Raw genomic sequence first — 24,323 nt, forward strand, 5'->3', positions numbered from 1 at the left:
GATGCCAGTATATTTGGAGATTGCGTGTTCTCCCCGTGGTTGCGTGGTTTTTTTCTCCGGGTCCTCCAGTTTTTCCCTCCACATTTAGAATCAACATGCATTTAGAGTATTTGGCTGCTAGAAATTCCCACGTGATAAGCCACTTCGTTGAGCTATCATTTGTGATAGCCAGGTCGCTTCTGAAAAAGAGCGAAATAGCTCAGTGGGCCTTACCTGGTAGAATAAAATAAAAATGTTTAAATATTTTTTTAGACCCATGCCCCAAGTCGAAGTCAAACCAGCATTCTAGAAAACATTCGGTGAGAATTAAGCCCTGCCCACACGCGATCGGCACACGGGGGCTAGGTGGGGTGTGTGAGGGGGGGTGAGGAGACGACACACACGCTGAATCCATTTCCCTTTAAAGGGAAGCACCAAGTGGTGGGGTTTTGTCAGGAGGCAGCACATTCTTTACTCTTGACGCTTGGTCTGGCTGGCTCTACGCCGGCGCGATGTCGTTTGTCTGCAGGCGGCGAGCGGCGGCCCGAGGTCAAACCTCCGTCACTGCTGGCGTCCAAGCGCGCCGCCGCCGCCACGAATTCTCACGGCGTGGGCCTTCTGGCCGACTCGGAGCCCGAAAGGAAACGTGCGAAATCCGAGGGCGTCGGAAATGGGAGCGAACCGCTCCCCCCTCAAGCCGAGAAGAGTACTCACGTTGTCGAGCAAAACTCCAAAAACTGAGGTGGGGGGGCATGGCCCCTACCGTCGTCAGCGGCGGCGGTGGTGAGGGTTGCGTACCCCCTGAGTTAGGGCGTCTGCCTTCCCCCCCCGCCTTCCCCCGCGCGCGTGTGAGACTTAGTCACCGGTGCATATACCACTTGTGTATTTTTGCCACTTTTAACGTGCTTCGGTGCCAAAAAATATATATATCCTATTTTTGGAAATAAATGTCATGGCAGGGCACTCTATAAAGTGTGAAATAAACAGAAATACGACAAGTGTGTTGGTGAAAAAAAAAAAACTATTTTTCTCATTAATTGACTGGCCTTGCACATGTATGTTTGCAACTCTCAAATCAAAAGTTCAGAACTCAATTGTAACTGAGGAAATGTGATTATCGTTGCCCAACAGCAGAAAATTTTGTCAGCTTTAGCGTCGGAACAATTTGGTTTGTAACAATTGGCAAATTACGCATTGTGATTTTTAACACAGTGATGTGCATACGTGTTACAGTATTCCGCATCGTGTTTTTTAGTTTTTTTTCGTAACAAAACAGTAAGTATGTAGTTTTTTGGCCGGGGTGGGGGGTCAATGCAACATTTCAGTGTCTGCAATCGCGAGAAGAGCTATTTCAAGTCGGCCCATTCGACTTGACAACGCTGCAGTGTGTCTTGTCCTCGTGTTTACCGACTCTCGCACTCTTGAGTTTCATATTTATTTATTATTATAAAAAAATCCTATTGAAGTGGCAGCAGATTAGGATGGTAGTATATCATACGATTTGTGTTACTGTTAGTTATTTGGTAGTTGTATTTTTTATATCAATAAAATATTAACAAATAGTAGTCATAACTTTTGGCTCTGTTGACTGCAACAGTTGAGATATCTGACAGAAGCAAGGAGGCAATGGCATCATCAGCCTTGTAGCTTGATGAGCTCTTGCCATTTTTTTTGTACTGTTACCGATCTTTTTTTCTACACCTGAAATGCTCTTGGTCCCTTAAAACACATCGCAGAGGCAGAGAGACTCTGGAGTTAGGGACATGAGCGACCTAGGCGATGCAGTATTGTGCACACTTTAGTTGCAGAGAGCATTTTTATCATTTCCATGCAGTTCTTTTGGCGGTGTGCAGAATTTCACTGACCAGGCAGTCGCTGGTAGGCCTGTTGCTTTGCGTTTGTTATTTAACAAAAAAGGAAATCCTGTAGATTACAATGGCTATCACCTATTACTTGCCGAGCTTTCTGAACGTTTTTTGTGTGCGTGTCGTAAAAAGCTGTTGTTCTTTTGCATGTGCGCCCGTCTTTTAGTACGTGGTCGTTGTCGTCCGAGGGTGGGCGAGTACACTCTGGGGTGGGTGTCGCCTTGTGCGGCCCACCCTGCTTCCGGAGCTGAACACTGGGTAGCGGCCTCCCTACTTTGGACGCAAAGAATGTGTGCGCTGCCCGACTTTTTATCAGATGCACACTGCGGCGAGGAACCTACCTTACATTTAATTTCATGTGGCCCATGGCCAAGAGGCTTGCCACTTTGCAATGGCCCGCCAAATGATATTTATTCATCATTGTAAGCATCCTAGCTGCACTAATCGGGTACCCGAGAAATATTTTTTGACCAGGTAATTCTGTTTTACAATACTAGCATGCTTGGTCACTACTGTCAATTCAAGGGCCTATCTATTCTCGGTTGATGCCCACGTCTGCTTTTGTGTTTGTTGGTTAATGATAAGGTGCGTGTTAATCTGTGGTTGCCTGCCAAAGGTATTTGAAAGTCCTGTCCGGCCCTCTGTAAGTTAAGGGCTTCCCCCATCCCTGCGATAGAGCAAAGTCCAAATTGTGAATTCCACGTAAGGCAGTGTGTGTCAGTATTCAGGGTCCTGTCGCCTCCTTGGGGGAGAAGTTATTCGGAACCAACTGCCCCCCCCCCCACCCTTCTTTATTGACTTCGCCCCGAGCCGTCTTGCGAGCACTCGAAAGCAGTGCGCTGATGCGAAGGGCCATCGTACACGTCCCCGGAATGTTCGTTGGGAAAGTAGCAGTGCAGGAGGTGGCCAGGTGGTGGCTCGGAGCACGGAGCGCTGAGCTGGCACTGCTGAGATCCTGGTTTCAAATCCAGATTTTAGCTGCGAGTCAACCGGGTTTTCAAGTGCAGTGGTTTGATGGTCTAGGTCTGCTCACCAATGACTGCACTAAAAAAATGATCGTATTCAATTTAGTTTTGCACTTAATCTGCTGGAATGCGACTGATAACAAAAACTACATTGGTTCTGCTGGAATGCGATGCGGGAAAGTGGGAGCGGTTCAAATCACATGCCGTGATGCCGTTAGCACAATATGAAAAACAATGGGGGATTTCATATATTTTTTTACAAGTGGAAAACAACATTGCAGCGATTGCAGCCTGCACTTCACGGGATGCCTACATTCACCCCACTTTCAATCATTGTCCTGGGAACAATAAGTGTAAGTGGCTGGGCGTGGGAGCCCATGAGAGCCACGGGGTCCCATTGCCCGGCATTGGATAACCCAAAATGTAATTCCTCTTGGCTGAAAATACGTTTTTGAATTGAATCCATCCTCAGCGAGAACCTTTTCCAGGTTCGTTCCATGCAGTGTTACATTCAGTTTCATTCAACAATAGGGGCGGGGGGGGGATGTGTGAACAATCCACTCAAGGATCATGTGGATTGTGTTTCCTGGCACCTGCTTGTCATTAATTTTCCTGACCCCGGCAGAACAATAATGGGCCAAGTTGAACTCGCGACCGTCCCATTGCAAGTAAAAACCCTCTCACTACAGCACCACCAGGCCGGATGTTCACAAGGTTGAATGCGATAAGATTGTCTTCTTTTGTTCCTTCAACAATGTGGATCAGTTTCCAGGAAGCATGTCCCTCATCGCACTAACCTAATTCGCACCTTCTTTAATTTCTCGCCACTTGGGGGGACGAGAGAACAAATTCATCGGATGCTTTCGAACGCTACGCACGTCAAGGCCGTTGCTTTGGCACTGCGAGCTGGCATGGAACAGGAATTATGATCGGTTTGTCTCGGCGGTGTGTTACACCATCACAGCGGTCGCACCTGCTCCCGTAATTCTTGCCTTTAAACTGTAGCTGGCGAGTAGGGATAAGGATTTGCATCCGTAGGGCACTTAAGGGCCTCTGCATCTCAAAGCCCCTGATATCATCACCTCTCGACCATCCCAATGCCCGTGCTTGCAGCCGAGCCAAGTGCACCCTAGCTGGCAGCGGTCCCCGTGTGGCACAAGGTTTCATCATAATGTAGAATTTAATGGGTCATTCATTCTACTTGTGTACAGCCTTTTGGTCAGTCCACTGCTGAAGAAGGGCCACCCCATACCTGTGCAGGTCCTGAGAGATATTTGACCACCTCCTGAGTTCACCAGCGTGCTGCACTGCCCTCTACTGCCCACTAAGGCCTATGACAACCTGTTTGTGTGTGGTGGTCACCCATCCAGACAATTCAAGCTCAAACCCTGCTTAGCTTCTGGTATCTGACATAATTTGGATGTGCCATCATTAATTAGATTTTCCACGTGAAATAGCCAAGATTATACTGAAAACGTTTGGCCTTCCATTGCCTGTGGTGAAAACGCTCGCTTAAGTTCATTTGTTTCTCCGTTCACTTTTTCCCCGTGTGCGTTTCTCTTTCGGTACCATGTTTAAGTAAAAAAAAAAAATCGTTAAATGTCTTCACTGAAAGAGGCAACGTACACCTTGAGCCACGGTGGATTATTGTAGGTTAATATCTATTACACTTTCGTTTTACATGCTGCGAATGATATGGTTTCCTTGAAGGCACCTTGAAATGCTCTCGTTTTTGCATGCACTGAAGACTGCGTAACATGAGTATGCACCAAGACTGCGTAACATGAGTAACATTACACTGAGGTCTGAATCCAATCCAGTACCGACATTGCCAGGATCACACGTGACATGGTCATCTATTTACCTTGATGGTATTAACGTGTAACGGTTACTTGCAGCAACCACGCCTTAGTTTTACCTTTAAAAAAAATGACCTTGTATATATTTTTTCTTTTACGCAACAGAATAGCGGCTCAAATTTGTTAACGTTCGAAACGTTTACGTAATGTTTGGGGGTGCACGCTCTTGTTGCACGATTATTTTATGGTTGTGTAAAGCGGGTGCGTCTGTAGTTGATAATACAATGAAGGCTGTATTTATATCGGTTCATTGGCATCGATTTACTCGTGTCGTGAGTAAAGTCAAAGTACTCTCCTTACTCAAACAAGCATTTGGTTGGCGCTCATCTCTGCTGGTGAACACGGAGTCACAGTGGAAGTTGTACGTTCCTATGCCAGAGGACAGTGTATCCCTAGAACAATCATTGTGTTGACTTACTGCAAACGTAATGTACGTTTTTAAACGTTTGCTTGCGAGTGCTGCATTCTAATCGCAGCGCCACCTTGCCACATTACCGTGTAATAATAACTTGCCGTGTACAAAAGTAAAGAAAAATACTGGTGAGAAAAATTGGGCACAATTCTGTACGGCGGGGCGTCTGCACGCTCACCAATTCGTCACTGTATAGCGGGCGGCCGCCCTAAAATAAACGGGCTAAACCTTAAGTGGCTCAAGCCAAGTTGTTTTTATTTGATTTCCAGTGATGGTCAACAGCTTTCTGCAGTGACTAATTGGGAGCATGTCAACGGCCACCTAATGAAACGCAGGCTCATGGTTTGGCGACTAAAGCCCCACTTTTGCTTTCTGATGGTGGCCATTGACAACGCGCCGTTCTATAATGAAGGGATTTGAGCTTATCGACGGCTGCCTATGAAAGTCGGGTTTAAACCAGGTGATGAAAGCCCCGTTTTTTCTTCAAAGTGATTAAACATGTCTGGCTTCAAACTAAACGCCACACTCAAGCTAGCCACAATGCTTACTCGGTGTTTGTGCAGTCGGGTAAGGCTGTTGGTGTTCACTGGAACTGACCATACGTAGCGTTGCTTTGCCATGTTCCTGACTTTCTAAGTGTTAAAATTACGGTCCTCATGTTTTCCCCGAATGGGTGATGGGACTTCTTTGGGAGGGACGTCCGTTGAATGTTAAGTAGTCTCGGGTTACTAAGGTTGTGATAACGCAGGTTGTGATAACGCAGGTTGTGAGAACGCAGGGGTTCACCAGCTTCATGATACAATGATAGAATCATGCATGTAGAATGGATTAATTTTCTTTCCGTATACCTTGTAACGAGTTATTGTGACCGCTGCATCTACTCGTGGCCGCCAGATCACCACAAGAGACAAATCTCCACCCTGGATCTGGTGCATCGATGCATCAAATCATCTATTTAATATCGACCGTCAAGCTCGCGTTACACGTGTCAAATCATGTGCTGTAGTTATCGACGTTTACATCCTGCTTGCAGGCACTTAGAGCGGTGATCTTCATCGTAAGGTCCGCGGGCCCCTGATGGCCTTTAGCATGGCCCCCGACAATACGCAGATGTGAAAGCAACCCCCATCATCGTGCTGTCAAACCCCAACGGTTGAAAATGTGTGGTGGCCCTCACACTGATGATGTCTTATCGGCGAAACTGGGCCCCCTCTGACAAATGGTGAAGAACACTGCACTAGAGGTGCTACCGTACAATGCAATATTATATTTTTTTGTAGATTGCATCATTGAATCGTGATCCTTTGTCCTGACAATCGATACAATCGCCAAGTGGAGGGGAATGCTTTCCATGCCGAATACATACCTATTATTGTAGCCACATCTTCACAATAAGCAGCTAATTTGTATTATGTTTGTATGTCTGGAGAACTCCTCCAGCACCACTCCACCAGTTTGAATGGACAAAATGTCATTTGAACGTTTTGCACGTGCAGTTCGTATAAATGATGGCAATTAACCCCCATCCCCCAAAAATATATTTTAATCAGCCGATTCAGCTAAGCACTGCTTAGCCACTCTCGTTCGCTATAACTGACGTGGCCCAGTCATAGGGCATCCGATGCTTGTTGCAGAGGTTTGCAGTTTGAATCCAGAATGCTGCCCTAGTTGGTAGCGAGGGTGTTTTAACCGTGAAATACTCCGCGCGCCGCCTGTTTCGCAGTGGATGGTTAACATCCTGTGGTGTCATTTAAGTAAGAGTTGCGCCATTGTGCGCCGGTTTCGTGGCTCAAAATCTGCAAGGTTTAAACAATTACTTCGCAAATTCGTCAATTTGGGAAAAACGTGGCAATCGTCGCCCCCCCTACCGCAAGCAACTTGGCGAGACCCTTCCTGGAAAAGGGTCTCGCGCCGTGAATGGAGTTTCGCATGCTTGGGGCGGTGCTCGCCGTGGAATGTCAACGGTGCTTCCCACGAGTAATCTGTCGGGCTAATGAAAGCTCGGCGGCAGATTTTGGTATGGCCTAACATGCATTGCACCACCTCTGTTTATATCAAAAACCTGCCTAGTGTCCCTTCGTGGTTTCTCTGAAGACTGGCACGGCGTAAGATTTTTACGTTCAAAAAGGGCACATTTAAATAAATACCGCATTCCACAAGCATCTGCCAGATTAGGGTATTATTACATTTTTGGTTTTTTTTTAAACTTTATTTTGTTAATAACTGCACCATTTAAGTGAAATCCTGGTCCTTCGTGCATGTCCCTTTTAGTTCAATGATCAGCTGGGAATAACACAAAGGGGGCGGGATCGTGTAACAAACGCAAATGAGAGATGTCCATAGTGTGACTGTTGAGAAAAAGTCTGCTTGGGCAGCACACATCACCAGAATGAAGGATGATTGGAAGAAACTGGTGATGGAATGGCAGTCAAAAGAGCGATTGTGTCCGAGCGGATGACCATTTAGAGACGGTGGCATGAGATACAGTCATGTGCATGAGTGAGATGGGTTGTAGCACGGATTGTGTCACAGAGCCATGAGAGATGGGTGACGGCGTTGTGGTGAGGCCTTCATTCAGAAGTGGATAGACAATGGCTGATGGTGCAAATGAAGCGTGTGCGTGCAACTCAAATGACTTCGGTTATTCTTGATTACATCGATCAAGCTTCAAGGAAAGGGAATGATCTTTGTGGGCGATGGGGGCCGTAAGATGGCCAGGAGATGGCAGTGCTGAGACTTACCAACCCCCCCCACCCCATATAGCGTGGTGGGTTTTCTCTGGACACTTTTCCTCCGACAAGGAGACATTCATTAATGTCATTGTCCAACCATCTCAGTGCAGGAACTTCCTGAAAAAAAATTGTCCAGAGGCTGTGAGATTTTCTTGAGTGAATAGTTGCATTTTTGATTTTTAAAATGGTTTAGTTTCCCTCCACCTTCACCATGTATTGATCTACACTGTGGGTAATGATCGGGAGTTTGGTGTGAGGCGTGGTGCAGTGATGACGCTTGGAGGCTGCCATCATTTATTGTGCGTTTTATTTATTTGTGACCCACGATCGTGTTTAATTTTGTTGTCACCATTGCGCCAAGGCAACTTTACGAGCAAGCAGTGTAGCGTCGTGCCAGAGATCGAGGGCCCTACTTCTGAGGTCGCCTAAATTGTCCTCTTTTTCAAAAATAGGATACCCTGCAAAGAGCGTCTTTCACATAAATAAAACCAAAATAGTTCTCGGAGGTGAAATGTACCAAATTAAGTAACGAAAACAAACCAAATGTAATAAGCGTAATTATTGTGCAGTCATTGGTGACTCATTCTGAGACCATCAACTCGCAGAACTTGAGCACTTGGTTCTAGTCACAGGTGGCTGAACCCAGGATTCAAACCCAAGATCTCAGCACTGCTGGTTCATTGCTTTGAATTGGGCAACACCTCATTTTCACTCTACAACTGAGCCATGCTGATCTGACTCGGCACAGCCCCCGTGCAGCCGTGGTGCTTGATGTCGCGTGCAACGAACGTAGGTTGCGTCGGGTTCATTAATGTTCAACGATTGACCCCTGGCCCGGCACGACCCCTGACTTGTAAGGCCAGTTGTCACGGCTTGGTTCTGGCTCTGGCTCGCAAATAGCCAGTGGGAAAACAGACCAGTACCGTGAGGGCCCCATGCTGGCTTGGCTCAGATGTGCCAGTGGAAAAAGGGGCATGCAAGTCCCGCCGAGTAACTCGGTCACTTCTCGTCTCTCGGTGTCAGCGATGGGCTCATTGATCTGCACTCATCCAGCGTTACGCATGGATTTACTTTGGATGACGTTACCTTCAGTTAGTTTTTTTTGTCGCCTAGAGAGAGGCCTCCTAATGATCATGTAATGGCCAATGTAATTTCATTTTTTAAGTATGCACACAGAAATACAGTCTGTATGTGTATACAAACACTATATATACAATTGTGTACTTTTACATGGTTCTCTGTATATGAATGAATTTGTATTTAATAAATACGTGCACACATGCCGAGTACAGTACTTACGCGTATGCCGAAGTTAGCATAGTGCATTCGACTCCTTTCCTGAAGGAGAAAGAATCTTTTGAGTGTCGGGTTTGGGCTTCACTTACATTTCAAGTCGTCGTAATTGAATTGCACTGTCACTTCGACGATTTGGGCTGCAGTGATGAACGAATATTGACGAATCGCGACAACGGACACCTTGACGTTTTGTAAAAAATGCGAGTTGCAGCTTTTTCAGTCTCGTGTTCCTCCCCTCTTGAGTTGGCGTGCGGTGGGCGGCATAGATTTTCCCAGACGTTTGTGACATTGCCCCGCTGGATTTGCAAGTCGTTAAAGAGGTCCAACGTTTTGGCGTTTGTACATTTTCATCCATTTTTTTTTTAATAAGGCTACGATTTTGTCACGGGAGGTCACGGTTGGGGGGGGGTCACGGGATTCATGAATTTGAATGACGTCTGCGAAATCTTGGAAATGGCTGTAGAAAACCGCACGTCCTTTATTTCCTTGCATGGATGCCGTACATAGCGGACGGAGTGGGGCGGGTTGGTGGCGGCAGGGTCGGTGGGAACAACCTCGCCTTATTTTGTGAAAAAAAATGTGGGGTTATTTCTTTTTTTCTTGCATCGGCTATGAATTTTACAAACAAAAGGTTACCGTGCCAAAATTGTAGCCATAATTCAAGGGGGTGACTGCGTGCCGAATTGACAGACGCTATTTAACACGGAGGCAATGTCACTATGAGAACTGTAGTAACTAACAAAAATATAATAATCTCAAGTTGTTGTGGTCCCTGAAGAGTAGTTGAATACCGTCCGTGTGTTCTGCATGTATACAAGCGAAAGGAAACAGCTTTGCACTTGACGCCTAATACTGACGTGTTCGCACAAGCCACCCGGTGTGGAGGCGGTTGTGGCACCCTACATTCATGCCGTTGCTTTTTAGCTCTAGGCATGACCCGCTGCTGCTGTTGCTGCTCACGTGATACTGTGTAGATTACACTCTTGCGAGATGCTATCGGTTTGCGCGCACGCGTGACTTTCCATTAAAATCATCAGAACACGTGTTTTTAACGGGAGGTCTCCGATTTAACGAGCGACTTTTCAGATGTTGCGGTCACAAAGCGAGGTACGCAGCGAAGGCGAGTGGGCGGGAGGATTTGCCGGGGCGAGGGGGACGGGGGGAGTGGGTTGGAGGATTTATAAAGCACTTGCAGATATTGGTTGTCCTTTTTTTTTGAGTACGCAAAAGCGTTATATTCATGCCTACGGATACTAGAGCATTCCACAACTTTGCACCTTGGTTGAACTCGGACAGAATGTGACGTTTGTGAAGTGGATCTGTTTTAATGCAAAAAACGCCAGATGGATTATCAGTTCAAGCACCTCGTGGGGCAGCATTAAAGCCGGAGTCGTGGTCTGACGCAGGTTTTTTTTGTATGCCCACATGCCAGTTGTGGTCTTTGGGAGGTCACTTGAATCAGGCGGTGTGCCAGTGAATTTTTCATTAACTCCCTTTGCCGCATCAGACATGGTGCATGTTGCTGGCTATCGATACCTTTTTCTCGTAATCGCATCGGAAGCTTCAATACGAGCGGTACGTCTGGCTGGCAGAAAGCACCGTGGCTTCGACTGTCACCGGTTGCACCTACTTCACAAACAATGAAGCGGACATCCCGATTGGCACGACTCTAACGCTGAATGATATCACGATGTACGACATTTCACAATACTGAATTCAATGCTCCTAACCAGTATGGGTTTTGTAGGTTTATTTTGCAGTCTAGCACATAGCCTGTGTCCGGAGTATTTAGGTACAAGAAGCTCTTAATGTTTGGCTTTCATTATCTGGTAACTACACTCAGCATAGGAGTGGGTATAAGAACGTGGTGATTTACACTCAACGAATATAATGTCAGAAGTGGTGGTTGGGCTCCAATGAGGAGGCGTTTGACTACACCAGCCAAGTGATGTAGTGTCATTGCATTTCCAATAAATGGAGACTTGAATGAAACTGAACGAATGTTTGTTTTTGTGCTGTTAATGGATACGTTCTTCGTGGGTTCATTGCGTGATAAATGTAGCTTTTTTTTTGTTAAGCAGAATATTTGAATTTGGGTCAAGTCGGACCCATCACCCCTCCATAAAATAAGTTCACCTTCATGGGGTGTCGTCATTGGTCTTCCTATGGGGGGACATAGACCCATCTTCATGCAGCAGTGGATTGACAAAGTACTGTACGTGTACATGCACCGTTACCTGGCTGCTCAAAATAAATACACCATTTATGAAGTTCAATAAATATGGTTTCGGACGAAAAAAAAATCTTGTCTTTTTTTATTATACTGTATTATATATGGCTTTTCGTTAAGTAGCAACGTGAAAACAATGTTTCAAATCTTAAATTCTTAAAAATGACTACAGCTGACTCGTGGTATAGTGTTAGCCGTTTGTGGGCGTCTAATCGACGGCAGCGTGACTTTCATAATATGTTGTTTAAAAAGTATCAGAAAATGCGTGATTGTAGTTCACGTCGGCATTGCAGTGAACGTTGGTCGAAGAACATGTCCATGCAAATGTTTTTTAAATATATATAACTTAGAAAAGTTGCGGATGTGTTATTTTTAGCAAGTAGCTGAGTTATTGCAAGAGGCTGGCCCCAGGTATCCTGGTGTGAAGGGCTACTACAAGTCGTTTATGCTGCATATATATTGTATGAAAATTTTACGATAGCAACCACATGGGAGTAACACATGCAGTGTAGAAGAATGGGTGAATGCCCAGCAACGCAGCAGGCCAAGAACGCCCCTTGTACCAGAGCGGCATGCGGCGTTTTAAATTGCTCTGATACAAGACCACTGAAAGGCATCGCGTTTTTATCTCAAAACGTCAAAACTAAAAAAATCCGAAGATTTGCTTGAGAGTTTAAATTCTCATCCTTCAATACCTTTATAAGGCTGGAACAAATGGTCGATTAATCAACTAAAACTTAACATCGACTAATTATATTGCGGTCCATTACTTGGACCCTTTTAAATTGGTCCCGCCTTCCAAAGGCAGGAAACCCCCTGCAAGCCACGCCCAGCGTGAAGTGGCCGATGATGCCGGTGGCATCACTAAGCCCTGCACAATCACCTCCCGTTCACATGGGGGGGCGGGGGGGGAGGCTTTTTCAGCGATCCAGATCTATCCCCAGGAATTGAAGAGCCCCAGTATAATTACGTGTGTCACGTTCTGCTAAAACGAATGACAACACCGGAAGCCCTTTTCGCTTTTGGCCGAAGTGAAATAGATACGTAAATAAATGCCCCATTGTTGAATGTGGGGTGGGGGTGGGGGTTGGAGGAGGCGGCAAATGGCTTAAGAGATCTTGCAATTGCTGCGGGTACAGCTGTGTGTGGGTGGGCTGGCAGTGGGCTTGGTGGGCTTGCCGGCGCCCGCCCTCCTGAGCGTGGCCGTGGCGGCGTAGGAGCGTCCGTGCATGATGACCGCGTTCATGCCGTTGGCCTTGGAGAACGACTTGAGGCTGCTCCGAAGCGTCACAGGGATGGGCAGCTTGTCCACCAGGTGGATGGGCGTGCAGGAGACGATGGCGCGGCAGCACAAGTCCTGCAAACTCAGCACTGGGTGGAGCACATGGGGTGCACGTCCGTCGTTACCACGGTCTGAAATGTCAAAAACTACACTAGTTTTTTTTTTTTACCAGGTAAGGCCCACTGAGCTATATAGCTCTTTTTTTTCTTCCAAAAGCGACCTGGCCACAAATGATAGCTCAACGAAGTGGCTATTCACGTGGACATTTATATCAGCCAAATACTCGAAATGCACGTTGATCCTAAATGTGGAGGGAAAAACTGGAGGACCCGGAAAAAAATCCACACGACCACGGGGAGAACATGTAAAGTCCAAATATAGAAGTGTCAGGTTCAGGATCGAACCCACGACCCTCTGTATATCAGTCGAGGTAGTTAACATCTCGCCACCGTGGCGCTGTATATATATCAAGTCTGAATGCTGTCAGCTCCAATTTCGACTCAAAACCAGAGGTTGCAACCGGGTACCCGATACCCGTACCCTACCCGATACCCGGCTACCCGTACCCGGCCGGGTACGGGTACGGGTACCCGTTTGCGACCCTGGTGTGGCCGGGTACGGGTAGGCCGTGAGTCACTGGTGAGTCACAGTTTGTCACTCGTTTCCCAACGTCTTGTCTCTTCTCACAATTCAAGTTCCTAAAATCAACCCACCTGCGCCTGCAACATGGCTTCATCCCAGAGGTCGCAATCAGGTACCCGATACCCGTACCCTACCCGTACCCGGCCGGGTAAGGGTAGGGTACGGGTACGGCCGGGTACGGGTACCCGTATGTGACCCTGGTGCGGCCGGGTACGGGTAAGGAATCAAAACTCGTTTGCGACCTCTGCTCAAAACTGAGTTGAGCGCCTCTTCTTGTTCAAACTTGGCGTGGGCGCTCGTGCTCATGTTGAAGATCCTAAGCCAGCGGTGGGAGCCAGCCCCTCCACAGGACAACAGTTCATCAACCCTGGAACGAAGATGGCAATGGTAAAGATAGTGGACGTGACGTGAGAATAAGAAGCTCCGAATAGAAGTACTGTAGATGGATACAAAAAAATATCTGAGCAGCCGACCCCACGCAATAGCTGGGACATGTGACTTAAAAGAATAAGATCCCAGTTTGATGGAAAAATAATAATAGATTTGACCCTTTCTGGCAATAAAACAGCTGTTAAGATGTTCAAACACCAACTAGATACCTTGTGCAAGCTATCAAGTCTGCATTAACCACCAGAGGTGTGGACTCGAGTCATGTGACTTGGACTCGAGTCAGACTCGAGTCATGAATTTGATGACTTGCGACTCGACTTGGACTTGCATAACAATGACTTTGTCCCACCTATGAGATGTGGACTCGAGTCATGTGACTTGGACTCGAGTCAGACTCGAGTCATGAATTTGATGACTTGCGACTCGACTTGGACTTGCATAACAATGACTTTGTCCCACCTCTGTTAACCACACAGATCTCAGTTGCCTGCGTGAGGGGGGGGTGAGGGTGGGTGGAAGCGGCCGCTAGCTTTGGGCAACAATAAAACAACAACAAACTTCGCAGAAACTTCAACGGCTGGCGACAGTTTTGCCCCGCGAGCAACTCCCTGAAGCGCGCGTCGCCCAGAGAGCCTCACCGCTGTTGGGCCAGAAGAGGCGGTCCATGCCGTGCCGCATGAGCACCACCCGCGACAGCTCCGTGAGCGACTCGGTCACGTTGAAGTTGCACAGGGGGCTGACCTCGAAGAACGCCATGCCGTTCCGCTCGGCGTACGCCTGCGCTTGCTCCGCCGTCACCTGCCGCTTGAACGCCAGGTGCAGCCGGTTGCCCACCAGCACCTTGGGCACACCCGGCGCGTGCTGCGTGCACACACACACGAACGGTGCGTTACCGCGCGCCGTGCCGAATAACCTTTGTTGCGTTTGGGGCAAGCAACGTCGCACGGGTGTCTTGTTGTTGTTGTTCAATCCCCCTCCTCTCCCCTACCACCCCTTTCCCGAGTTTGATTCCCAGCCGCGGCGAACGTCGGTGGCGAGTGATACGTGAACAAGCACCACTGCCCACCCCCACAACCCTCCACTATCACGCACTGGCCAGAATGGTGAAGTATAGTCAAATAACCCCTCCCCCCCCCCCATGATCAATGTGGCATGGGGAAACCTTCATCCAGCTGTGGATTGAGAAAGGGATGGGAAAATAACGGTGGGAGACAATCTTGCCATGATTGAGTTCCCATCACCGACTGGTACATATTTTGTAAGGGAGATAACGGGCTGAGTTAACCGCTATCTAGAATGTAAAATCGGAACCTTGCCATTACCTTGGATGCATCATTCATTGGTAAAAAAAACACATGATCGATATCCTCCCCCCCCCCCAGTGACGTGGTCTGCTTTAACTAATAACGAAAATGCTTTACAAAAAAAATAGATTCGCCAAGTAGCAATGGCTAAGTGCAACGTCTTATTCAGAGTGCGACTCTATGGATGATGGATTCGCATTGCACCGTCACGGCTTGTAAAGAGCCGGTGCATAATTTATGTTGTTGAAGTGACTACGTCGTGAGTACCCACCTCCTCGATCTCCTTGATCCACCGGTCAATTCCGTCGAAGGACCAGCGGCTCGTTATATCGTACACGAGCAGGATACCCTGGTGCGCACACAACGACCAGCGTCCGAGTGAACGCACAGCCACTCTGTGCGCATGTCAACATTGCCCACGTGCTGTGTCCTTAATGCTGTAAATGTATCCCGGCAGCTTTTGCACGGAGTGCTGCCACAGTAGTAAGAGCCATGCTACAGAGGGTGACCACAAATGTATCATCCGTCCGTTGTTCAACAATTATAATTAGACAGCCAGTTTGAGCTGGTTGTGGAGTCATGGTTTGCGACGTGGACTTGGAATCCACCGTGAATGTTTCTTAAATCCCGCCGCACATGTCCACCCGGCAGGAGAAATAGGTGCACCGATTGGTGGGCCGCATGTGCTGGGGTAAAGTGTGGGTACTCACACTTCTTACACAATATCTGGAACGCGTGGAAGAGTTAGCCAACATACCCTCTAGAACTCCCTCCAGTGAAGGCTCTTCCCCAAGCAGTGACGTGAGCAAGCAATTGCAGGGCTGCACCTTTAACTTTTTAAAATCTCGGTCGATAAATTACACGCGCACGCTTGGTAGTGTGAAGATAGTTATTGTATCGGTCTCATCCGTCTAAAAATCCACATGTACATGGTTGCGTTGGTGACGCAGATCGTACCGAGATTTGAGAGAGTCCCAAGTGTTCGTCTGGATCGAGACTGCCTTTAAAATCTTATTCCTAGGTGATGTTAAAGATCACTCAATTATTTTATCACTCAAACATATACAAGAAATGCACTGCAAACGTTCCAAACACACAGTTAAAACTGCCTACTAATTAAAATACTTTCTTAACACCTTTACGGGCAAATTTTTAATGATTGCTTTAGAGTGGTGCGCGCATGTGTGACATGTTAAGTGATTCCTAGGCGTACCTGAGCTCCCCTGGAATAGGATCGGAATATCGTGCAGAACCTGCCCTGTCCCGATGTGTCCCTGCAAAAACGCACGTAGAGGTTACCCTCGATTACCCGGGGTAATGAGAGTGCGGGTGGACTGGACAAACTAAAAACACGGATAATGCAGTCGTGGCATGTCACTGTATCTCTGACCCTCGACAAGTGAGGAGCGTCTAATAGTTCATGCAGAGCACTCGAAATGGCACGGTATTTTAATTATTTTTAAATCCTTTATATTAAGTTCGCTTGCTTAGGACCGTGCAAATCTTTCGGTCGTTTTTTAACCCACTTCCCGTGACCCAATCGAGCTGACATTTTCCACACAGACTCGTTGTGCTTGACAATTAATGTTCGTGAAATTTTTTTCCAAAATGTTACACTTTTTAGGACAAAAATATTATATTTAATTACCAATTGCTTAATGGTGCAATGCAATCATCTGACCCATAGGTGGCAGCCATCTCAAGCCAGAGGACGAGAGGACTCTAGCCGCCACGCATATAAAGGATTTATAGTGAAAAACTTTGTTTTTACGGGTTATACTTATTCACAAGCGCGGTTACTCCGTAATTTAGATAATCCGCCCATGGATAATCGGGAATCAACTCCATAAATGCTTGTGGGTCCAGCAGAGGGGTTAATGAGACTTTTCCCAGCCACAACAGCTGTGACAGACGCAATGGAAAGATGTCAATAAGACTCTACTACAGTTAGAGAGGCAGGCTGATAAAATTATATATTGGGCTGGATTATCTTGCTATAAATAAATGTTCATACGTTTGTTTGAAAATACATTTCAAATTGTTATTATATTCATATCAAAGAAAATAGAAGTTGTATTTTCAGGTGTAGTTATTGAAAGTAAATGTTATTGTTTTCTCCAGTAATTCTATTTTTGACACGAAGCTATGCAATGCCCTACTTACAAATTCAACCACACGTGAACTGCAAAAGGTTAAAAGCATACTGATATTGAAAGGTCATTAAATATTTACGCCGATTTTTTTTCTCTCTAGAATAACATCCTGCAGTATATGAGCGCCTGAAATATATGGGAGCAGTGATGTCGAGGATGGCAATGTAAAATGCTAAAAATGCCACGCATGTGCACGGCTGCATCAGGTTTAAGGGGATTTAGGGTTCGACAGTGCAGCAGCTTTCCGCGAATTGCCAAATACGCAGAATTACTTTGTAAATTACATTGTCCGCAGGCCATCAATAGATTAAACGTCGACACGCGGGACCGCCGCGCAATGGAATCCAGCCCGGGTCTTTTTTTCATTGGTATACGTCCATTGGCACAAAATTGCAACGCAATGAAGGAATTAAATGACAAACGTAATAACCTCACTGATATTGATGGCCCATTCACTTTAATGAGTCGCAAACGCTCGTTCGTTTCTCAGCGTAACAGCGATGACTTTACGGGGTTTTTTTTAATAACCACACAGCTGCAGGTGCGTTCAAAGGATTAAGGAACATTGTCTTGGATTTACATCAGAGGTTGCAACCGGGTACCCGTACACGGCCGGGTACGGGTACCCGTTTGCGACCCTGGTGCGGCCGGGTACAGGTACGGGTAGGCCGTGAGTCACTGGTGAGTCGCCGTTTGTCACTCATTTCGGGTAGGGTACGGGTATGGGTAGGGAACGGGTACCCATACCCGGCCGGGTACGGGCACGGGTACCCATTTGCGACCCTGGTGCGGCCGGGTACGGGTACGGGTAAGGAATCAAAACCTGTGTGCGACCTCTGATTTACATCCACCGTGGCATCGCAAATGACATCTGCTTAGGACGTCTGATGGTGAAATCTTGCACGCAAACACCCTTGAACAAATAGCGTGGCTACAGTAATTTTATTCAATGAGCAAGCGAGGTCGGGGGACGACTTCACCTATCATCCCTTTAGGGGGGCTGTAAAATGAGTATCGCTATGTGGTAAATCAACAGTGGTCATCTAATTAATAAACTGAAAGTAAACCAAACTTAAATTTTACCTGGTAAGGCCCACTAAGCTACACAGCTCTTGTTTTCAGAAGCGACTTGGCTATCACAAGCGAGAGCTCAGTGTTGTTGTTGTTGTGCCCTGTTGTACTTCCCGTGTGAATATTTAAAACATGCATTTAGCTGCAGTTTACGCAGTATACCCCTGGCACAATTCTGATAATTATCGTTGCAATCTTCCATCGACAATGCTTATGCATCGCACATCCTGTGAGTTGTGCAATCAACAAATAAATACATGGTTCACTCTAAAAGTTTAGACGCACTTTGCGTTGTTAGCATGGAAACAAGCGTGGTTCATGGGTAATATTGCTGCCGTGTTTGTTCATACATTGAAACGTTGAGCGTGTTAATTCACTAAACATATCGGGCTTCATGACACGAGGAGGATAATGACGATATAACGATTTTTTTTCAAACTGACGATACAATTATTATGCACCTAATGTCGCACGCGATATCACCGTATCGCCATTTCGTGGTGACCTCGTGAGGTTAGTCTGCAGTCCCTGCCTTATTGCGTAATTATCTCAAACACCCCTTTGCTCTGGTGCCTTGAGATGTACCGCATGGGAGGCGCACGATACATGTTAAACAACGATGACCAAGACAAATATCCCCATGTAGCCTTGACAGACTGTTAGGGCAAGTGTTGTTAACAAGCACAGATGAAGGCCGGCACGGCACAGGAGGGGGTGGGTGGCCAGCACCACGCCCGGCCACCTTTGTCTCCCCAGTGGCGATGTTTGCACACTGCACCAGACACTCATTCGAGGCCGAGTCGACCTAGGGGAGGGCCCAGGACTGGTTCTGACCACCGTTACTGGTATTGACCGTGAGCAGGAATTGAATTCAGGTCGTCGGGCTCGTAGCACTGTGCGCTTATTATTACACTCCTGCACCGCACACGAACCCTAGAATGCACGCACGGTCGCACATCGAACTAACGACCTGCACAGCTCCCCCTCGGAAGTTGGGGTCTCACCAAAGCTGCAGCTTGACGCGCCGCCCGTCGAGAAGAATGGTCGTCGTTTTGCAATCCACTCCTGTGTGTGGGCGAGAAAACAACAAACTAAATTGTATTTTAGGAGTCAAGTCCAAGTGAAATGTTGAAGCCTTGCTCACAGGAACGTTATGCAGTGTTCATCTTGGTCAAGGGCTCTCTGAGCCATTGATGCACATTCCATGTTGCTATGGAAGGGTCCAGTAAGGAACAATACGAGTACCTTTACATCGAACCTCATACGTGGGCCGATATTGCCATGTGTATCTCCTACTTAAAAAAACATTCTCTCACGGTCAGATTTCAATTGTAAATTGGGCCAGTATCATAGCAAGCAGCCTGTGTGAAAACATAACTTGCTAAATACCTGATGGATAGGTGATAGGTCGATGAGAGATAACCATCATCTATCTGAATAGATTGTGAATTTCTGATTGTCAGTGTGGAACGTCTAGCTTCGAGTGTTGTTGCTACTAACGTGGCGGACATAACGTCAATCGATTCATGTTGCCACCTCCCTTATAACGTGCGTAAATTAGGTGTCACGCACGCGTGTGCCCTTGCATTATTAAATACAAAAATAATCAGGTGCCTTAACTCATGACAGTGATTAAATTACGTGAAAAATAAACGACTGTGCAGTTAAAGGGCAATGACAGAGAGAACACAGGTCAGTACTGGGCCAATTTGAGTTAAAATTAACATATTTCCCGTCCTTGGAAATTCCACTGCTGGATGAAGGTCTCCTCGTGTCATCTCTGGTCACGGGGGTTGTTTGAATAGTGTACAGTACGTTCAAATATATGGGCCAGTTCATAAATGACTGGCCACTGATGTGAGCTGTCGACAGGAATGGAACTCAGGTTGCCGTGTTGAAACTGCAGTGCACTAACCGCCGTGCCACGGCTCTAACGCCCGGGTTTGCGTGAGTGAAAATTTAACAAAATGACACCATGAACCCAGTCCCTTGAGTTTGATTCCCAGCTACGGCTAACAAATCGGTGCTCTGCGATCTCTAAACCGGTTCTGTGCCTCCCATTCACCAGCTCGCACTGACCAGTGTGGTGAGGTATAGTCAACACACCCAAATAACTGAAAGGTGTGAGAAGGCCTCATCATCCAGCAGTGGATTGTTAATGCAGTATATTATAAGAATTGGGCACACGTGTCCGATAAGTCATACTTCACGCAATGGCAGACCGACAAGTTTACATACTCAAGCTATGCTGTAAGACAGCGCCTTTGACTACATACGGTGCGAAAGGAGTTCAATATAAACTACATACGTTGCTGTGTTGTCCGGATGATCACACCCAAACATTTTCTCCGGTATTTTAAAGCAAAAGGGTGGAGTGCGTCTTATGATTCAGTACACGTGTGGGTGTGTGTGGGGGAGCGGTGGCGCAGCGGTCAGCGCACTGCGCAACCAACCCGACGAACCGAGATGAATTCCCGCTCACGATCAATTCCAGTGGCGAATATTTTGAACCGGTGCCAGGACCTCCTCACGCTCGACTCGGCCCTCAATGCGTACCCGGTGCGGTGTGTAAACATCAGCGTTGGGGAGACAAAGGCGTCCGGGCGTGGCGTTGACCACCCACCTCCTCGTTCGTGTGCCGTGCTGGCCTTAATAGGTGCTCGCTAACAACACTTTCCATGGTCCGTGAAAGGCTATACGGGGTGGATGGTGGGGCTGCCTTTGTCTTACGCGTGACATTCACGTAACTTTATTGAATCCGAGCACGGGTTTTTTTTGGGGGGGGGCACCTCTTAACTCTGCTAAATATCTTACAACCCGGAGAATACGGCAAAACGAGCAGTTATGTCACAAACTCTTTGATTCTTTCGGTAAAGTCACGTAGATAGGAAAAAAAGTAATGAAAGAACACGACGTTTCGGTCGCAACACAAGCGTCCGTCATCAGGTGAGAAAAAATGATCTGCTGTTTTGGCTTTATATAGACACGGGAGGGGGGGGGGAGGTTTTGTCGAGTCGTGTCTGCAGGAGTTCACTTTACCGAATCAACCAGAAAGTATGGATTCCTGCGGTCACGAAAGCTTCAAATCAAGATGACGTCACAAAGGGACAGCGTAAAACAATCGCCGACAACAACAACAACGTCACCGCCAAAGCAGCTGCCCCCCCCCTCCACGTGCTCATGCGCTGCGCGTGACGGGCGCCGTTGCGCGTGCGGCCGGCCCCGTCACTCGAAGGATTCGGCCCCGTGGAGGCTGCACCACGGCCGGGCCACGGCGAACGTCTGCGGCGGTGAAACGGATCGGTCATCGTCGCGATCTATGGACTCGACGTGGGCGGGGGGGGGGATGCTGCGACGCGTGGTAGAATCGCGCATGACGCTGATGGTGATGATGAAGATTCTGTGACGACTGATGATGATGCTGATGCTGATGAAGCTTTACTCCGCATGATGGATAACGACGTGTGATGATGATGATGATGCTGTCAGCTGCTCCTGTTGATGTGGGAGATGATTGATTACACATGACGATGCTGATAACGATCCTTCTGATTATTATAGTTCTGCTTATTATAGACTCTAGGTTACATGATGCTGATGATATCGATAATTGACCGCATACATGCTGATGATGCTGCTGGCAGGTGCTGATGATTGAACAGCTATCAATGATGATTGACTACACATGATGATTCCGGCAGCTCTGCTGTTGCTGATAATAACTACTATACGTGATCATGATGGACATAACTGTTGACTATACGCGATACTGCTGCTGATTGACTATACACCAAAACGTTATGACGATCAATGACTTATACATGATTGATGATGATGCTGACGATGCTGTTGACATGATGCCAACGCCTCTCACCCACGCCACTGCTGTAGTCTGGCCCGTGTTCTGGCGGCTGCTGCTGCTGTTGCTGCTGCTGCTGTTGTTGCTGCAGCAGCTGCCGTGGGGGGCGGCTATGCTGCTGCCCGGTTGCTTCCCCCCTCTGCTCCCCCGCCTGCTCCCCGGGGCCGGCCAAGCTTGCGAGGATCTCGCCCTTGCCCACGTCGCTGTCGCCCACCAGCAACACCTTGAGCAGGTAGTCAAACGCCTTGGCGGGGCTGCTCCGGGTGCCCATGACTCTCGCATCCTCGGCAGATGATGCTGAGGATGCTGCTGCTGATGATGATGCTGCTGCTGCAGCTGCATCTTCAGCCCGGGATCGCAAGAGGGGGCGGAGGGAGAGAGTCGAGGGGGTGGTGCTCCGCTCAGTACCGCCCCATCCTCCTCCCCCTCCTCCTCGATATGATAAACAAAGTAAACACGCAAACAATTGCCCTCCTTTGCCCCTATTTGTCTCTCCACGTAGAAAATAATAATGGATTGGGGGAAAAGAGCTTCATAGCTCATCGGATTTGTCCAGGATAAATATTGCGATTGTGATACACGGCCCTCTGGGAATTTTCAACAGAATTGGTTTTAATGCAAGTGGACTGGGCCGGTTTCGACTTTCTGCGTCTCATCAGCAACGTTAGGCTTTGGTAAAACGAGATATAATGGGGTGGTATTGTTACGTGTCATATATGCGTCGACCCATATCTTAAAGAGTGTGCAACCAAAGAGTAATTCATGCATTCGCGAAAGCTTCGAATCTAGTTCACAGAGTGTGCTTATCTATACCGGACACATCTGGCAAGTTAATCAGCATCATTAATTTAAGAAAAGCCTGGACTCTGCCGATAACCCACTGCAAGTCGAAACCCTTCCAGAGTTTGCGTGTGTCATTTCTACAAATGTCTACTGGACATCTGTGGGAAACAAATATTTGAAGCTAATCGGATTGCCCCAGTATGAATAACGATTCTGATTCTGCTCAACTAAAGCCTCTGCCGAATCCGTGCACTCCGACATAAGGAAGTGTGATTTTCATTGCACACTTTCATAATCAACGTTTTTGGGTTGAGATCGCGTTATTTATAAATGTGTCGTAACCCTCCACCACCCGACACGGCCAATCAGTAAAAAAGTGTCACGTTGACAAAAGACAAATAGTTCACTGCTTTAGCCCACTGGTGTGTTGAAGCGTGAAACCACAACATTTACAATTTGAGTACGAAGTTTCGCTGGTAATTGCATCCAGCATCATCGGGCAATTCGCCAGAATGGTGAGGCTCTGCTCTGTCTCCCGTTCTTATATAGAGCAGCAGCAGGGTGACGTCATCATTAACTAAGTAACTCATCAGGTGCAACGATTTGAGGGGGGGGGGGGTTATTGTATGCCGCGAAAGCCTACGTGTTAAACATTGCACACTTTTATTGAACTTGCCCTGTTGTCTGTTTATATTCGTTCAAACCGTTGACGCTTTAATATCTTCGGATCTACGAAGTCTAACGAGCTGGCATTGTCTAAACTCTACACAGACTTGTCTCGCGTGACGTTTCAACATTTCATAAAAAAAGCCGGTCCAGGTCCCGTCGATCGTGGGCCTATTCGTGTTAATTTTATATATATATTTTAAAAACATTCATTCTGCACGTGGACTGACAGAGGAAGTGTGAACGATCGTGTGATTGATACGATAATAGGGTTTTCCCCTTTTTTCTGGCGACAAAACAGGTGTTAAGATGTTAACACACCAAACTGAAACCTTTCACAAAGAATCATGTCTGCATTAACCACAATGCTTGTGGTCAGAATGCAAACAAAAAACATACTCTGATAATTGTCCTTGAAACGGATTGGTCCACACCAGAGACAGCTTTCTTTTGAGCCTCGTCTCAAACGCTGTTAGACAAGAGGACGCCAAAAGGCGTACAGCCCAAAGACAATGCACTCTCAGGGTAATGAGAGCTCGGGGTTTTGTTTCCAATAAAAAAGGGGAAAAACCTATTATCATATTTTGGTACTGGCAAAGAAGTTCCCTTTGATGATCGTGTGATTATTTTAATGCAGGGGGGCAGTATACTCTTGGTTCTTTCGGTAAAGTCATGTGATATATTAATATTATTTTATTATTTCCCTTCTACGTGACTTTACCGAAAGAATCAAGAATATGAATCCCTGCAGTCACGAAATCTTGAAATAAAAATTTAAGGGAGGCAGTGTTTGACCCCGCCCACATCCGATGCTAGCCCCGCCTACACGAGAAGA

At 47.1% G+C, this 24,323-nt stretch overlaps 2 protein-coding genes across 2 annotated transcripts in view; one reads left to right on the forward strand and one right to left on the reverse strand.

The window, feature by feature from the left end:
* The window catches only part of LOC144932475 (forkhead box protein K2-like), a 47,727-nt gene extending 46,810 nt beyond the window's left edge, over nucleotides 1-917 (forward strand). Inside the window, exon 9 of the mRNA XM_078856587.1 lies at nucleotides 509-917. Within this exon, the coding sequence (XP_078712713.1) occupies nucleotides 509-720 (212 nt within the window). The 3' untranslated portion in view covers nucleotides 721-917. The remainder of the gene's footprint in view (nucleotides 1-508) is intronic.
* Nucleotides 918-11,521: 10,604 nt separating this feature from the next.
* On the reverse strand, nucleotides 11,522-22,401 carry LOC144932477 (ras-related protein Rab-40C-like). The gene is made up of 6 exons (XM_078856592.1): nucleotides 22,055-22,401; nucleotides 19,185-19,245; nucleotides 16,170-16,230; nucleotides 15,228-15,305; nucleotides 14,291-14,513; nucleotides 11,522-12,709 (listed from the first exon to the last, which is right to left on the reverse strand). Exons 1-6 carry the CDS (start codon nucleotides 22,308-22,310, stop codon nucleotides 12,447-12,449), a joined length of 942 nt encoding a protein of 313 aa, XP_078712718.1. The 5' UTR covers nucleotides 22,311-22,401; the 3' UTR covers nucleotides 11,522-12,446.
* Nucleotides 22,402-24,323: the final 1,922 nt, after the last annotated feature.

Source organism: Lampetra fluviatilis, chromosome 5 (genome assembly GCF_964198595.1).
Source record: "Lampetra fluviatilis chromosome 5, kcLamFluv1.1, whole genome shotgun sequence".
Taxonomy (NCBI): Eukaryota; Metazoa; Chordata; class Hyperoartia; order Petromyzontiformes; family Petromyzontidae; genus Lampetra; species Lampetra fluviatilis.